We start from the raw sequence: 17,302 nt of genomic DNA, 5'->3' as shown, positions 1-17,302 counted from the left end.
ATGCATAGAGGCGTCCAAGTTATGCTAAAAGTTTGTTGGGATGCTTTAAATCCCATTATCATAGCAGAGCCCCAAACCAAGACATATGCTTATGTACAAAAATGCATGGTATACTGCATCCAATTTGAGATCCATAAAAACTTAACAGACGGGTTGAGGACCAAGTCATAGGTAAGTGTGATGGAACGGATGTACCCCTTGGTTGTGGCATCTAGGGCGGAGGTATGTCCCTACCATTATTGCAGAAAAACAGGCCAGTTTATTTAAAACCCAATAAGCATATAGCTGCATACACCATGAAAATGCTTTATCAATAGGCCAAAAGACAAACCCAAAGAGGGTTGTTTGTAGCTGGAGACAATGAATATTTATAGTATAAGAAGGTATCTGGAACAATCAAATCCTATCACTGGAAATAATGAATTTGTTATGACTTTTCTATGATGTTGTGAATATAGGTAATTATATTTAAAAGAAGTCTGAATGAATAGTGTTCAAACTGATTTCTGCAACGACTACAAGTAATCTGCCTGTGTCATTGACCCTTGTTTTCATACATCTCTTCTATAGGAAATGGATGAGTGGCAGAATCTGTTGAGGTAAAGAAGCAGCATACAAAAGAATATCAAAGACTGCAAAATGTAACTAAGACATAAATTGGATACTTCAGCTCTTTATTTTTATGAGGGGAACATCAAGAAGCTACTAAAAATTCTTTTGAATTTGAATCTTGGATGATAGATTAGTCAAACCATAATATTCAGAAGTGATCTCTGAAGATGCATAAAACTTTTCATAAACAACTGAACCATGCAGTAGTAATTTCTTCCATCCTATAAAATTGAAATATCGAGCCAAAAATTAATTATAGAAAAAAGGAATAAAAATTTCTACAAAATTTCAAATGCCATGTTGTCAACAGTGCAACTTAAGTTGCCGAGCTTGAATATGTTTACTTCTTGTAAGCTCTTTCCTTCTCTTCCTTGCATCAGATGCCGCTGCAGCTCCCATGAGTCTTTTTTCCAAATATAAGGAATCTTCTTGCACACAAGTTGGCAAGTTTCTCCCCATATTTGGGAGGCTGTGACAAATTTGTGGATTAGGTAGTTCTTTTGATTGTGAAGACCAATGTCCTGAGTGATTTAATGTATGCTTATTATATGGGATACCACCATAATGAACCTCATTCTCATTTGATAATGTTATAGAGCTTGATGAAATGTTGATTGGTAAAACTGAAATTGCCGTTCCAAACATACGAGTTTGAGGCTTTATGTCTGGTTTTTGCCAAGGGTTGTCAATGGAGCTTCCTTGAAGCATTTGATTTTTAGGACTATCCAGATCCCTTGATTCAGGCATTCTCTCTGCCTTAGCTTCCACTAAAATATTATTTCCATCTGCTCTGACATATGTATCTGATCCACTCTCGCATGCTGAGGAAGCACAAGCTGTTATTGCAGTAGGAGGAGGGTTTTTAGCATGTAATGCAAAAGGTTGAACACCTAGAGAAAATGGTAGCATGTAAGGGAGGACGAGTGGAGGCACATGTGATTGGCTGTTTCCATAAGGGTCTGTGCAAAAATTGGGCATCATGTTTCTATATGTTGTTGGAAGTGTATTATTTTCCATGGGTATTACATGCTGCTTATTTTCAGTAGCTAATGTTTGAGTAGCACTTGAAGCCTGTATAAAGGCAGATGCCCAAAGAAATGGGGGCAAAGGCGTTTCATTGTTAGGTGTTTGCTTTGATGGTAAATCTGTAGTCTGAATGTGTGATACTTTAGAATCCACTGGAGTTTTGTGCACTTGGTCCCTTGAAGTTGAGGACATCTGCATTGTGTAAACCTTCATTTGCTGTAAGATAAGACATCACGCAAATCTATCTGCTCTCATTGTAGTTAGGAATCATCCAAGGTGATTTATTCTTTCTTTTTCCATTTTTATTGGTTAAGCTTGTTTACCTGTTCTTTGAGTTGCTTGTTTCTATCTTTTAAAGAGTTGTACTCCTGCATAAACAGCTCCGTTTTCTATTTTCATTCCACAAACAAGAACATCATAAGAGATTTATCAGTTCATTTAAGCTAATAAGGTGTTCCTGCAAAATAAATGTTCCTCTGACTAGAATGATTACCAAAAACATGGCATATGGCTATCAGGTGCATCTAAAACTACTGCAATGTAAGCAAAACAAACCTGCTTTATAGTTTCATTCTCATGTGCAAGCTGAACAGCCTTTTGACTTAGCTCATCACGTAAGGCCTTCACAGAAAAGAAATAAATTGTTTAACTTTAAAGCATAAGAAAAATTCATCCAACACTTAACTGTAAATCAATTCTCGAGTAATCCTAGTTTTGTTGATGTAAGAGCAACAATGGATAGAAACTGAGATGAAACTTGGTAAGGCATTTTTCTTTGATAAGAAAGAGATGGATTCACAAACCTAAAGATGAAATAAATAATATAAAGGAATAATACCTCACTGATAATGTCAAAGGTGCCAAGAGTAACAGGACTGCCATAGAAGCCAATGTTCCTCAAAGAATGAGAGAGAAAAGGTTTGAAAAAACATAGAATACATTCAAGTTAAAAATTAAGTGAAAAATTTGGTGAAAAATTTAGTGAAAAATTAAGTGACAAAAACTTAGAAAAATACGTTATAGATTTTGTCTCAACTTCAAGTAAATCAGGGTATCCAATCATCTGCTTGGAGTTTGTGGTGTATTGTAAATTGTGTAAGTAGGTCTTATTGCATGTTATTTTATTATCTTGTAATATTTCTACACTTTCTTTGTGTTGTCCTCATTTTTGTTTCCAAAAATGAAGGACCACTATATGAAATTTTTGTGAAAAAATGAAAAAAATTACTCTATGGCACGCTTCCCGAGGCAGAATTTTGACGAATCCTTGGAATGGCTTAATCCTCAGTCCATCCTCGAACTACGTTTCGAATTTCGTCAAATTTTGGGTTCGTTTGCTATGTCTTTCCTTCAATTTCGGGTTTTAAAACCCCGACTGTAGGTGGAGAATTTTCTTCAAACTACAAGTTTAAATGATATTCATTGTTTTGGTTGTTGTAGGGGAATTTTTAGCTTATTACATGTGCATTTTTATTAAAAGATGTTACTTGCAATTTGTTTTAAATTTCCCTTTCTTGTTTTTGTCTTTTTTATTGTTTTTTGGTCTTGTGTAGTTAAAATATGGATTTTTTGGCTCAACTACAAGTAAACTTGCATTTTGGTCAAAAAACCCCTACTTTAATGGTTTTTGCATGTAATAGGGATTTTAAATCCCCATTACATATGTGCAAGTATTTCTAACTTGTTGTAGGGATTTTATTTCCCTTTTACAAGTAATTAAAACTTGCAGTTTGCTCCAAAAAACCCGATTTTGCCTTGCAAGTGCTTTGTTGACAAAATAAAACTTGTCATTTACTCCAAAAAACCCGATTTTGGCTAGTAAGTGAAAAAGTGAAAACAAAAACTTGTCATTTGCTCCAAATACCCGATTTTGGCTAGTAAGTGAAAAAGTAAAAAATAAAACTTGTCATTTGTCTAAAAAATCCCGATTTTGCCTTGCAAGTGGAAAAAGTGAAATTAAAACTTATATTCTTCTCCCAAAAACCCGATTTGCATTCCCTTATGCAAATTCGAACTCGTCTTTTGCTCCAAAAAACCCGAAATGCAAGAAAAAACGATTTTTGACCATTTCAAGGCAAATTTTGTGGAGAGATTGTTGGAGGAAGGAGGCGTTTTGGTTTGCATCCTATTTCCATGCATTCTTGGACACCTTTCGTGACATTTGGAGGATGCATTGACTGGTTTTTGCCCTATGTCACATTTTGAGGGATTAAATCTTCAACAAACTGCAAACTCCTAAATCGTTTTGCCCTTTCTCACCTAGGCGTGGAGTTTGGGGGAAGTTTGAGCTATTTAATGATGTCGTTGAAGATTGAAATGGTGGCCACGTTTTTCTTCATGTGATTCTTTTGGCTACGTTCTGCAACACTTGTCTCCATTTCTCCTACTCCTACTTAGGCATTTTGCTCCAATCCTTTTGGGCGTGCTCTCTCATTGGCACTTTGATCTTCCAAATTCGGAATTGCTGCTTCATTTATCAAATTCGGGCATTTTTGCAAAAATGTGTTAAGGGTTTGGCATTGTCAATTGCTTCTATTTTTTGGTTTTCCTTCTTTCCAAGAATTGGTTTCATTTCTTGAAGAGGCATTTTCAGTTTGAAGAAAGGTATGTTCTCTTTCCTTTCTTTCCTTCTTTTTGTTATTTTCTTGTTTTCTTGTTTTCCTTTCTTTGTTGCATTTTTGACATGTGTTGTTCTTCCCCCATAAATCGGTTTTTGTGAGAGAAATTTTCCCCTTGGTATGCAATTTTCGAATTGCATTGTTTTTCCCAAAATTCCCTCTTTACTTGTATTCGAGATTAAAAATCTCGAATACAAGTTCGTTGGAAATTCTTGTTCTTCTCCTACGGTTAAGGAATTTAACCATTTTTGGTTAAAATTCCAAGTTGAAAAGTGTGAAATACCCCTCCCTTGCAAATTCGGGTTTTGAAAACCAGATTACATGTTGAAGAGTTCTTCCCATTTTCATGAAAATGACTTTCCCGGATTTTCCCATTTCTATCCATTCATGTTCCCCATATTCGTACTTTCCATTTCCATCATTTCCCGTAAGTCAAAATCTCATTTTTCGTCCATTTCTCCATTTTCAAATTTACAAGTGTACTTGTATTCGGGTTTTAAAACCCCGATTGCATGTATGTCATTTCCAACTTGTATACTTGCGAAAATTCTCCCAACATCCGAAATTGGTCAAAGTCAAGATTTTCCCATTTCTACATATTTCCCCTCTTCCTCTCACAAAATCGTAAAGTTCAAGGATCAAAGTTTTACCCATTTGGAGAAGAAATAATGATATTTGCTGCTGACTATGATGTTGTCTTAACCCTTTTAAGTCTTCATCACAGTATTCTAGGTTCACAATCAATGTCAGATTTGCCGGCATCTCCAACTCCAAAGAAAATGAAATACAAATATGACAAATATCAGAATGAGGTTGCAACTTCCCAGGTTTCTGGTTTTGAAGAATTCATGAGGCAATCTTCATGCCCATTGGTAACTGAGAAAACCGTGGTCGCTGTCCAAACAGATATTCCTCCTAGGATGACCACGGTAATTCAAACAAAAACTGTTTCTCCTTTGCCTACGGCTGCTACTGGAAGAGAGCTAATGACTTTGCCTCCATGGCTTAGTTCTTTCACCCCGAAAAGGAAGAAGCAAGAGATCTCACCTGATGCCTTTGACTATCAGCAACTAAAACAGTCCAGATCTAAAGTTGCTAAGAAGACCAAGACTATCTCCAGAGTAACGGTTGACAGTAACAAGATGAAAGTAGCTGAAATTGTGGAACCTATTGCAGATAAGCCACTTGATGAAATGTCAACTGCTGATTATAAGGTTAAGAGGATAGAGTTGGGCAAGCAAACGCATGAGGTCATTAAACATGATGCTCAATTTTCCGTTGCTTCACTGGTGCAAAGGTGTGATGAGCTTCTAGCGAAGAAAGACAAGTTAGAAGAGGAAAACTGACAGCATATGGCAGCCATTCATAAAATCACAAAACCTGTTGCTGAAGGGAGTAACTCCATATGTTCTTCTGGTTCCCAAGAATCGATTCGTGGAGTGGAAAGGGCTGCTCAAAAGGTACAAGCACTGGATTTCTGGGTTGATCAACTTCATGATCAATGTGTACAAGTAATAAAAGACATATTTCAAATAATGTCTAAACTAGAGACTATTGAGCAGAAACTGGATCAGACTTCTAATACTTTCAAAAAGAACTTGGAAAGTGTTGAGAAAAGTCTGACAATCTGGCATACTATGCCCCAACAACAGCTGAGTATTTTGCAAGATCATGCCATCATCTCTTCCAGGGTCATGTACTTGGAATTTGAAGAACTCCTGGAAAACAAGACCCTTGTTCTTAAATCTCTCGTTGAGGAGATCAGTGATGCAAGGAGATTCCGGGGTGAAGTTTACCAAGGTATTGTCTCACATTGTGAAAGAGCCTCTTGCAACATAGTAAGTCAGGATGGAGAGCTAATTCCAAAAGAAGAAGTTCTTGCTGATTTACAGATGAGGATTCATAATGAATGGAGGAGCGAACAATTCTAGGCAGCTTCGATTCAAGCATTGATGAAACACCAAGCCTTTCTGCATGAAATCCAGTCTATCCTGGATAAAAACAATTCTGCGCTCCTCCGTTGTCATGACACTATTGTGAAGACTATGGTTGTTGCCAAAAACACCCATGAACCGAATCCCGATGAACTACAAGCGAGCATCCAAAAATTTCAAGGATTTGTGTCTTCACAAAATGCAACTTAAGTGTTTTTCAACACTTAGTTGAATTTTCCCTCTTTTGTAATCTTTAGTTGTAATTTAGTTTTGACAAGTTGCATGTAAAAGTATTTTTTGTAAAAAGCAAGTTACACATTACTTGCGGTTTTGTAATTACATGTAAGGCAACTACAAGTTGTGTCCGATTAGGACTGTAGTTGGAATAAGTCTTAGTTAGTTGGAGTAACTCTTAGTTAGTTAATGAAGTCTTAGTTAGTTATTGAATGAGTCTTGATGGTTGAGAGAGTCTCTCAAGTTAGCTAGGATCCTCCCACCTTTTTCTCAAGGCTCCTCTTCTATAAATACTTGAGGAGTTCATTGTAATTGATATCTTTTGGGAAAGGAAGCAAAAACTCTGCCAAATTTACAGCAAGAAGTCTTTGAGCTTATGTATGTGGATTGAAAGTTTTTGAAGAATAATAAAGAAGGATTACTCCAATAGTCAAGTCTTTGAGCTACATGTTTGAGTTTGAATCTTTTATTTCTTCTATGCCAAGTGTTTCTAAAGGAGCTTAGTCCAATCTGATTTGAAGTCTTTGAGCTGCAAGTAGAGAAGATTAATTAAAATAGGAAACTCTCTTGAAGGAGCAGCAAGTCTTTGAGCTTGCGTCTATTCTTGAGGAAAAATTACTGTTTGATAAGAAATAGCAGCAAGTCTTTGAGCTTGCATTAGTTCTTGTCTTTGTGTTGAAAGAATAGATTATTCCAGTCTTTGAGCTGTTATCTTTCATTCGTTGTAAAATTTAGTATAGCAAAGGGTAGATAGGACTTCCAATAGTCAAGTCTTTGAATTTGGTATTGCTGTCCCGTCCCGAAGGAAGTGACGGAAGTCTTTGCGCTTTCTGGAAACTTCATTTCCTTTCTCTTATTTCACTTAAAAGTGGTTACTGTTTTTATTCAATCGCTATCCTTTTCTGTGAAGAGAAAAGGATATTGTCTTTCTTGAAAAAAGAAGAAAGATTGCTGTCCCATCCCATTTTATTTTCCAAGTTGTAGTTAGATAGGGGGAGCCTTCCCTTAATTAGGAGAGTTTTTACTCGTGTGCTGTGGTTGAAACCACAATTTGTATATTTCCCCATGTGTACAAAATTTTCAACCAACACTTTGAATAAAGGATGGTGCTAAAAAATAAGTTTATTGGAGTGGCTAGGAAAATTTGAAAATAACAGAGTTTTCCTTTTTACCCAATTTTGCTACTATGAATAGGATCATAGAGTTGATAAAAAATTATTTAAAAATTGTCCTGTTGTTAATGGTGCTTTGCTTGTGCAGGCCAAAGACATCCTATAGGTTGTAGCCAATGTTTCCATTGAAGAGTAATACAGAGTTTGCATGACTCATATTACTAGAATCCTTTCCCAGTGTAATGTGGATAAAACATAAATGAACTTCGTTGTGCAAAATATGTTCATGTTATCACAGGTGTTCATTAGGAAACCTTAAAAAAACACATCATGACAAAACAAAAATACCATTATATTCATTGCTTCTTCCAATACATGTGGATTACAATCCAACCAATAGTATTCACCGACCTCCAAGCTCCTAAGAGGCCATTTAAAATGATCATCATAGATGTCAAGAGGGCTGCTTCATGGGTGACTCCATCTTTGAAAGGGAAAATGGCATATTAGAGCTTGAATTAGTAAGTAGGGTACATCTCCTTGCTTTGAATCTAACCAGCAGTGATCGACACATAACCGGACCCAATAATCTGTATTGCATGAAGGTCACCTTACAACTATTCTTTTTGTGTGACTATCATATCGATTAAAGACAAGTCCCAACTTGTGCAGATTTATGTCCTGTTAACTCCAGAAATTGCAACCCTTTCTCAAGCACCTAAACACTCAAGATCTCTGAAGAACATGGGATCAGTCAAAGGCGTGGGTAACCTATAACTAGACCGAACCTCCGGATTATAGGCCGGTTCCTATGTGATATAACACCTAAAAATCTTTATACTGTAACTAAATGGAGGGAAAAGGGAAAGATTAACATAAACTCTTAAGAACTCAATAATCATTAAAAAGGTGATACACCAAAAGTTAAATGGGGCAACACATCCCTTCACACAGATTGAACCTACAGCTACTCATATAATGATACAATATCTGATAAAACCCTCAACACATAAATATTTCAAAGGAAGACCAGTAATCAGAATAATATTTAAAGGACATTAATCACAATAAATATATTTAGAAATTTATTCAATCCCTGACCTGTGAAGAGAAATCTTAGTCACAAAGATGCCAAAATGAGACAAACTTAAAAGGTTTCAGATAAGAAACACAGAAAAGAAAAATCAATCACCCATCTGCATACAAATGTGACCCCAGAAATAGATCGAAAATGCTATATAAAAGCTCTCAAAGGCTCTGATAATGCATACCCCAAAATCTGATACAATACTTGGAACGAAATAGCACACTTTCTCCAGAAAGCACAAAGTCTTCTTTTTTCCTTACTCCCAAATTTTGCATCCATCTTAAAAGAAAATAAGGAAGAGAATAAGTAGGCTCAATCTCCCACCAAAAACCCAAGAAAAGAGGAACTGAATCCTGAATAAAGGGGTCAAATTTAGTAAAAGGCCTAAAAAGAAGGACCTCAAACTTATCAACAACCTATTCAAAATCAAAGAAAAGTCTCCTTTTTTTACTTTGAAAACAGAAATCTCTCAAAAGATGACTCAAAAGACTTAAAAAGGTATCCCATCTGTATGAAACTCTTCTCCTCATGAATGCATATGATAATAACTCAAATTAACTCCAAGATGTCTTCTTAAAAAGACTTAAAGAAGTTCCCCAAAATCTCCCCCAATCCAACAATTCATAACCTCTTTGATAAAGTCTTTCCACTTGGCATGAACATTTCGCCACATCTCCATATTTGATGCTCCACCACTTGACTAGGTCTTTACATTTAAATGACTTCAACTTGCATTAAAGCACTAATTTGCATTTAAATAATATCATTTATTAAAAATGATTAATAAATCACTTTTATAAAGATTTACAATTTTGACTTAAAATGCAAAAATTAAAATAAGACCCTAAGCTTATAAAAGAACTTAAAGTGGCAGCTATAATAGGATGAATAAAGCTTTTAATAAGGCAAGGCCAAGTTTCATCGAACTTTTAGGGTTTGAACCCTAAAATGAATGTAAAGACATTCATTCTCATTTTATTTCGAAGGCTTCTTGGAGAAGTGTCGTCATATTGCTGGAAACCCTAGCGGCCATCATAAAAATTTCGCTGGAAGGAGTGTTGTTGACAGGTTTCATGGAGCCTTCTGTGTGCACGAATATGTTCTTTACTGCATTCTGTTTCCAAGGTTCCGTTCTTCATTCTGTCATGGCCGCCATTTTAAGTTTTATTATTGTTTCCACTGTATTTAAATCTGGAATTTCTAACTTATTTTGAAGCTTTTTTCCAGCTTACTTTCAAATCTAATGCATCTTCATTATCTATCCGCAACCTCTTGTTTTTAGTGCCAAGATTATGGCTCTGCAGTTTATCCCCTAGCAATACTGACTACAAAATTTGCCTTTCTTTTGATTTTCCTTCAGCACAATTATTTTTATACCATTTACTGTATGTATCCGAATCATTGAATGGACATATAAACTCCTCCTTCAGAGAATCTGCTTTTCGCTTCCTAGGATAATGTACAATCTCAGACGAATCAGTATTTACAGACATGTTTTCATTTATTCCACGATCAAAAAACTTGCTGGGAGATGCTCCGTTGCCAATTTTTTGAAGTTAGACGAACTTGGGCATTGGAGTTTGAAGCCTTTCTGAAACCCATGATTATAGTTTCTTCCAGTTTGAGCTGACTAAAGTTCACTGTATTGTCACCTTGCGACTGCACAGGCTGCATACAAGGTGTAATCCCCTCTAAAACATGCATACTATGGTTGTTATTGGGCCAAAAGCTAAACTGAAACATGCTGTCCTATATGTTGGCATCTTCAATTCTCAAAGGAACCCCTTCTGATTGTGAATTTGATAAAAAATAGGCTGAAATATGGCTGCCCCTTTTCCTGGCACAAAGAATGCATTCAATGCCTCCACCATCAAGATGCATGAATAAATTGATAGACGAAATGCACCCACAATGGACACACTGCAGGATGACAGCTGAAGATTAAATTTTCCCTTTCCTGGAAGCTCAAACCCACTTTTTACACATCTTGCAGGTCCTCCAACTAGTATCATCTAAGTGAAATATTTCACAAAATCTCATTTGCTCAAAGGCGGACCTATTATAGAGGATTTCACGTTTTTTTTTTTTTTGTTATTCTGAGCATGTGTTTACAGGCCACGGCTAACCTTGCTTCTTCGAATGGCTCCTTTTCTTTCTTGTAACTCCCATAATCTTCTAGGGTTTGGTCTAAAACCTGTTGAGCGTCTCTCAATTTTCTTGAAAAGGCACGGATTGTATGACTCCATTTGAAATGACAGATTTTCTGAATCTGTTAAAAGCACAATAAAGGTTCTACATTTGCTATTCCTTGATCTTGATATTCTTGCAAACAGTGCATTTTTCATTTTCTGAATCAAATATGCAGCACTCCATTATTCACACTTGCATTCATATGTCATGAATTTTGCAAAAATCTATAAAATGCAATATAGATTTCATGTTGTTCATATTGCCTATCTTTTGATGAGCAAAACTCAACCCTTGTGGGAGCCACATTTCACTCCACTCATTCTGATTTAAGTTATGGCTGCACCTGTAGCTGCATATGAAACAAATAGATTAGAAATAAAATATTTTAAGATGCATGATCATTTCCTTCTCTCTTTTCGCTTGTCAGGAGTGACTTTTAACTTGCCTGATACATGTAAAAGACAGTTTATACATTAGTGGGTGGATATGTATATAGGATTAGAGACTGTTTATTGCTTAGAGCTCAGCTCTAACCATTGCAATTCCTTCGGATGCAGGATATGAAGATTTAAAGCTGCAGAAGACACAAGACAAGCAAACTGGAGCTGAAAATTTCACAGACAGGAGACCCAAACCAGCCTTCAGGCAATAACCAGTCTCCCTTCCTATATATTTATCTTATCTTTCTTTCCAACCCATTCTTGTGTATATTGCATTTTATGCATATGAGACAAGCTAAATCTCATGGCTTGTGTGAGATAGATTTTAACTTTGAATCAATAAAGACTTCTTTTCAGCAATTTTGTGTAATCTTTTCAATATTGTATACATTTGTATAAATGCAACAGTCCATTACTGAAAATAAAAGCTTCTTGATTCTTATGTTTATGCACCTGAATGCAATGTAGGGAAAACCAAAATTAAATGCACCTCACATTTTTCTCTTTTAAAACTAATGGCGATAAGCTCAACTCGATTTGAGCTGTAAGCAAAAGAAAAGGGTAACATGTCCAACTGCCAAGTTCTCCTCTTTCTTGGACTGTAACTGTTGCAGTTTATATTGATTTACTTGTACTCAGGTCAGTTTAAATTTCCCTAGTAAACTTTTCCCTTATTTGAATACTCACTAATGCCCTTGTCTAGATACTTTGTAGAAAACATTCATTCGGTTAATAAAGTACAATACTACACAGATGGTCACAACCCACACTCAAATCACTACTATGAAAGTATTGGTTGAGCAGAGTAAGGTTCTTCCTTTGAAGCAATAACGGAATCCTCTCCTACATTCATATAACCAGCATCAAGCCATCCACTGCAAGTGCCACCTCCAATCCCTGTTGTTATTCTAGGAGGCTCTCCACCTCACTCAAAAAGAGGACATGCTAGCCTACTATCAGCTCCCACAATCCATTTAACCTGTAGGATGGAGCAAGTGGGACGGCCCAGACCTAATGAAGCAAGGCAAAGAATCATCAGACAGAAGCGAAGCTTCCAAACTCAAGGATCTTTAGCTGTCGCCAGCTACCAATCATGACTAATGATGTCATGCTCCAATGATGAAATATCTCAGACCATTTTTTTCCAATTTTTTCAATTACAAAGAGTAATGCAACACACATCCGTTAGGGTTAGCACTTAAACCAAAACAATGCGGAAAACAACTCTAACCAAGAATGTACACCAGGATCCTGGGTTGGGCAAGGCGTGAGCATATGGTCAGAGGGTCTTAAAGCATTCTGAAAGTAACTCTAACCAAGAATGTGCCCAAGATGGACTAACATATGGTCAGAGGATCTTTACAATTACAACTACTGAAAGGAAAACTCGACACCAAGCATGTGCTTTCAAACCCAAGGTGGAAATGGAGCTACCATATGGCGGAGATGCTAAGAACTTAGAAATGGAATTAAATGTAAATAACAAGCGTGAAATGAAAATGAGAAGAAATGCTGCCAGTACTACTGTTCAGCTTACAATATGATGGTAAATGCTTGCCAAGATCATAGGATTAAGACTATACAATGTTGTAACAATATAGAAGGCTCTCCCGGGCTTAACAAAAATGATAAGTCCAAGAAATTCTACTCAAGGATCAATCTTAATATTCTGATTTATGACAGACCTGCACGTGAAATGCTTAATTAGCAACACATGGAATCACTAAAATGCTCATTACTCTCTCAATACTAGTCCGAATGACCCAAAACCAAAAGCAACGGCTTCCTATGAAGGAGGCGACCCAACCAATACCAAGAAATCAGACATTAACCCAACAGATTATTTATCACGAACCCCAAGGCAATTCCCAGTAGTGATGCCAGGCAAGAATGGAGATTCTTCTCTATAAAATAAAACACTTCATATTAGAATCTGCAAATTTGCACAAAGGAGCGCCCAGCCAAAACAAGAGGAAATATGCAATACCCAGAATGAATATGTTTTTATTTTGAAATATATGAGTGAAACTACAAATCTGCCCTGCTAACCGCGACTCCCGAAAATGAAATGAAATGCAAATAACTGAACTTCAAGCACAACTCAAGCTACAATGCAATCCCCACTACAAACTCTCACAACTACACTAAATCACCACTAGTTGCTATCTTTCAAGCAAGAAGCAATGCCAAGGCTAGGAGGCAATCATTCCTCAAAGCAACCCCAATACCATTCCGACAGAGTAACATTACAATAGACATAAGATGCCAAATGAAGGGAAGAGGCCTCCATTTATAAGCTTAACAAGGGATCTCTAGAGGCTTCTAGAAAGTGTGCCCTAATTTCACATTTGAATTTTCCTCCAAGAGATGGCGCCACTTTTAAAAGCTTAATTAACCTTTATTTTAATTCACTTCTTTTCATAAAGTTGGCACCCCTTTTCATAAGCAAGATTTTAGACCTTAGGAAATATTAAATCCCTTCCATGATGCGTCCACCCTTGAAGACCACCTTTTAAAACAACTTGAAGTGATGAAGCTAGGCCAAGGGGTCAACTTTAAAATATAACATTAAAACATAACATTATTTAAATGAAATGAACTTATCTCTCCAAAAACATCCCAAGGCCAAAAGTGTCGAAGCCAACTGTGTCGAAATAATCAGGACCACTGCCAGAAATAGAATTTACTAAAAATAGTAAATTCCAAAAAGTGCTCGGAACGCAAAGCCGGACATACCACTGTGAAGCCCTTTGAAAACCTAGAAAGAATCCGCGATCCAAACTCTAATTCACGAGCAACAACAAACTCCAAAATTGGAAACCCTAATTTCACCCATTGAGTAGCCTACGGGTCTCCCACATAGGCCATCGGTCAACTGGAACATTATGCCTGAGAAGGGGACATTACAGTCCGCCCTCCCCAAGATTGCTTGTCCTCAAGCAATTGCAAGTTTGGATGCTGCAAAATCTCCTCATTCTCCCAAGTTGCATTCTCCAAGGGAAAATTCTTCCACCTCACCAAGTATTCCTTGATTGTCCTTCTTCTCAAAGAACGCTCTTTGGAATCAATAATCTCCTCCGGAATCAAAATCAACTGCCCTTCTTCGTCCAAAGGTGGTAATTGTGAAGAAGCAATAACATTATGTCCAAGTGCCTTCTTGAGGCGAGACATGTGGAAGACATTGTGCACTTTACTACTCGAAGGTAGCTCCAACTCATAAGCTACTGCTCCAACCTTTCTGATGACTTGGAATGGCCCATAGAAACGAGGCTTGAGCTTTTCAGCTCCACTCTTCTTGAGAGTAGATTGTCTGTATGGTTGTAGTCGAAGATAAACCATATCTCCAACCTCAAAAAAGCGCTCAATGCGTTGTTGATCAGCGTACATCTTCTGCTGATTCTGAGCAATCTGCAAGTTGTTCTTCAAAGATTTCAAGATGTCTTGACTTTGCTACAACAAATCCTTGCCTTGAGGGGCTTTGCCATCACCAAACACCAAATCAGCAAAGCTAGGAGCCTCATAACCATAGAGAGCCATGAAGGCAGACATCCTTATTGACATGTGAAAGGAAGAATTGTAACAATACTCGCCTATGTGGAGCCATTTCACCCATGCTCTTTGCTGCTCCGAAACATAGTTTCTCAGATAGCCTTCCAACCACTTGGTCACTATGTCTGTTTGTCCATCGGTTTGGGGGTGATAACTAGTGCTTGGAGTAAGCACCGTACCACTCATCGTGAAGACTTCTTGCCAAAAGGCGCTTAGGAACTTGCTGTCGCTATCACTCACAATGTTTTTCGGCAACCCATGCAATCTAAACACCTCATGAAAAAACAAATCTGCAACTTGAGCTGCTGAAAAAGAGCTCGTGATGGCAAAGAAGTAAGCAAACTTTGTCAATCTGTCCACTACAACATAGATACAATCTTTGCCTTGGGCCTTTGGCAACCCAGTGATGAAGTCCATTGATATGCTTTCCCATTTTTGGTTGGGAATGGGAAGAGGTTGCAGCAGACCAGCAGGTAGAGTGTGCTCATTCTTGTTCATCTGACAAGTAGGACATCCCTGGATGTAGCGTTGAAATTCCCCTTTCAGCCCTTTCCAAGCAAATCTTTCCCAAATCTGCCTATATGTCTTGAAGAAACCCTAATGACTAGCAAGTGGAATGTCATGGAATGTCATCAAAATCTTCTTTTTGAGCTTAGAATCAGCGACCACAAAGATTCTACCCTTGTAGTGTATCAGCCCGTCAACCACCTTGTCCCTTTCATCATGAAAAGTACCTTCAATGATGCTGATTGCCAACTAATTTTTGGCATAATCAGTGAGCAACATGTCCTTCCAATCAGTAGTGAACTCACACAATGAACTCAGATGAGGTCTCCTAGATAGAGCATCAGCCACAATATTGTTTTTCCCTTTGACATACTCAATGTCAAAATCGTAAGCTTGAAGCTTACTCACCCACTTTTGTTGTCTCTCGTTCAAATCCTTCTGATGCATGAAGTGCTTGAGACTATTGTGATCAGTCTTGACTACAAATTTGCTCTCCACCAAATACTGTCTGAACTTAGCTAATGCATGCATGATTGCAAGCATTTCCTTGTCATAGATGGAGTAGGTCCTTTCAACACCTCTTAATTTTCTGCTCTCAAACACAATGGGATGCGTGTCTTGCATCAAAACAGCCTCAACACCTCCAGATGCATCACATTGTAGCTCGAAGGGCTTGGAGAAATCTGGAATTGCCAAAACCGGACAAGAGCTCATGATCTTCTTAAACTTATCAAAAGTAGTTTGAGCCTTTTCTGTCCAACAAAAAGCTCCCTTTTTTGTGAGGTCAGTAAGAGTAGCAGCGTTCTGTGAATAGTCCTTCACAAATCTTCTGTAAAAACCACAAAGACCCAAGAACCCTTTCAAATGAGTCAAGTTCTCTGGGGGTGGCCAATCAACTATTGCCTTGATCTTTTCGGGATCAACCTTCACTCCATCAGCATTGATTATGTGACCAAGGTAAAGTAGCTCCTTCATTCCAAATTCACATTTGGATTCTTTGGCAAACAGACTTTCTGATTCAAGGATGCTAAGCACTTCCTCTATGTGCTTGAGGTGTTCTTCCCATGTCCTGCTGTAGATCAGAATGTCATCAAAAAAGATTAACACGAAGTTCCTCAACTGCATCTGAAAGACTCTGTTCATACAAGACTGGAAGGTAGCAGGGGCATTAGTCAACCCAAATGGCATGACTAAAAACTAGAAGTGACCATAGTGACATCTAAATGTTGTCTTCTCAACATCAGACCCTCTCATCCGAATTTGGTAGTAGCCCGACCTCAGATCAATCTTTGAGAAGAACTTGGCTCCATGTAGCTCATCTATCCTTGGAATGGGGTATCAATTTTTGATGGTGCTTTGATTCAAAGCACGATAATCCACACACATGCGAATGGTACCATCCTTCTTCACAAGAACAACTGCTGAAGCGAAAGGACTCTTACTTGGACGAATGAAGCCCATCTCCAAGAGTTCCTTAATGTTCTTCTCAATCTCATCCTTTTGCTTCTTAGGGTACCGATATGGAGTTGTGATAATTGGTTTAGCCCCTTCCTTGAGCTCTATGACATGCTCTGAGCCTCGTTTGGGAGGTGGCCCAGGAGGTAAATCAGCAAACACTTTACTCTTCCTGGTGAGTAAGGACTGGATATCAGGAGGGTAGTCCCTCTTTATTTCAACCGGACTAGCTGGGAGAATCATACATTCCGCAGCCCACTCAACTTGATCATGCCGAATCAACTTTGCCATTCACTTGAATGACACGATCCGAGGTCCACCATTAGACATTCCTCTTAACACCACCTTCTTCCCATCGGATTGAAACTTGAGCTCCATGGTTTGCAGATTTAGGGAGATCTCTCCAAGTGAACGCAACCATTGAATGCCTAGGATGGCATCTGTATCTCCAATGTTGACTACATAAAAGTCATCCTTGACTTCGTAGTTGCCCAATTCCATAGACATATTTGGGATCTTCTTGGTGCAAGAAATGTGA

At 37.7% G+C, this 17,302-nt stretch overlaps 1 protein-coding gene across 5 annotated transcripts in view; it reads right to left on the bottom strand.

The window, feature by feature from the left end:
• Window positions 1-811: 811 nt before the first annotated feature.
• LOC131062522 (uncharacterized) overlaps window positions 812-17,302 on the bottom strand; it is a 58,850-nt gene continuing 42,359 nt past the window's right edge. For 3 of the 5 annotated variants that reach the window (XM_057996241.2, XM_057996222.2, XM_057996213.2), the window contains 3 exons: window positions 2,194-2,259; window positions 1,962-2,027; window positions 812-1,845 (listed from right to left, as the gene is read on the bottom strand). In XM_057996241.2, coding sequence (XP_057852224.1) covers window positions 916-1,845; window positions 1,962-2,027; window positions 2,194-2,259 — 1,062 coding nt within the window. In that variant the 3' untranslated portion in view covers window positions 812-915. The remainder of the gene's footprint in view (window positions 1,846-1,961; window positions 2,028-2,193; window positions 2,260-17,302) is intronic. The other 2 variants (XM_057996235.2, XM_057996229.2) reach the window with 1 other exon arrangement.

Source organism: Cryptomeria japonica, chromosome 5, assembly GCF_030272615.1.
Source record: "Cryptomeria japonica chromosome 5, Sugi_1.0, whole genome shotgun sequence".
NCBI lineage: Eukaryota > Viridiplantae > Streptophyta > Pinopsida > Cupressales > Cupressaceae > Cryptomeria > Cryptomeria japonica.
This window is presented reverse-complemented; position numbering and strand designations above follow the sequence as displayed.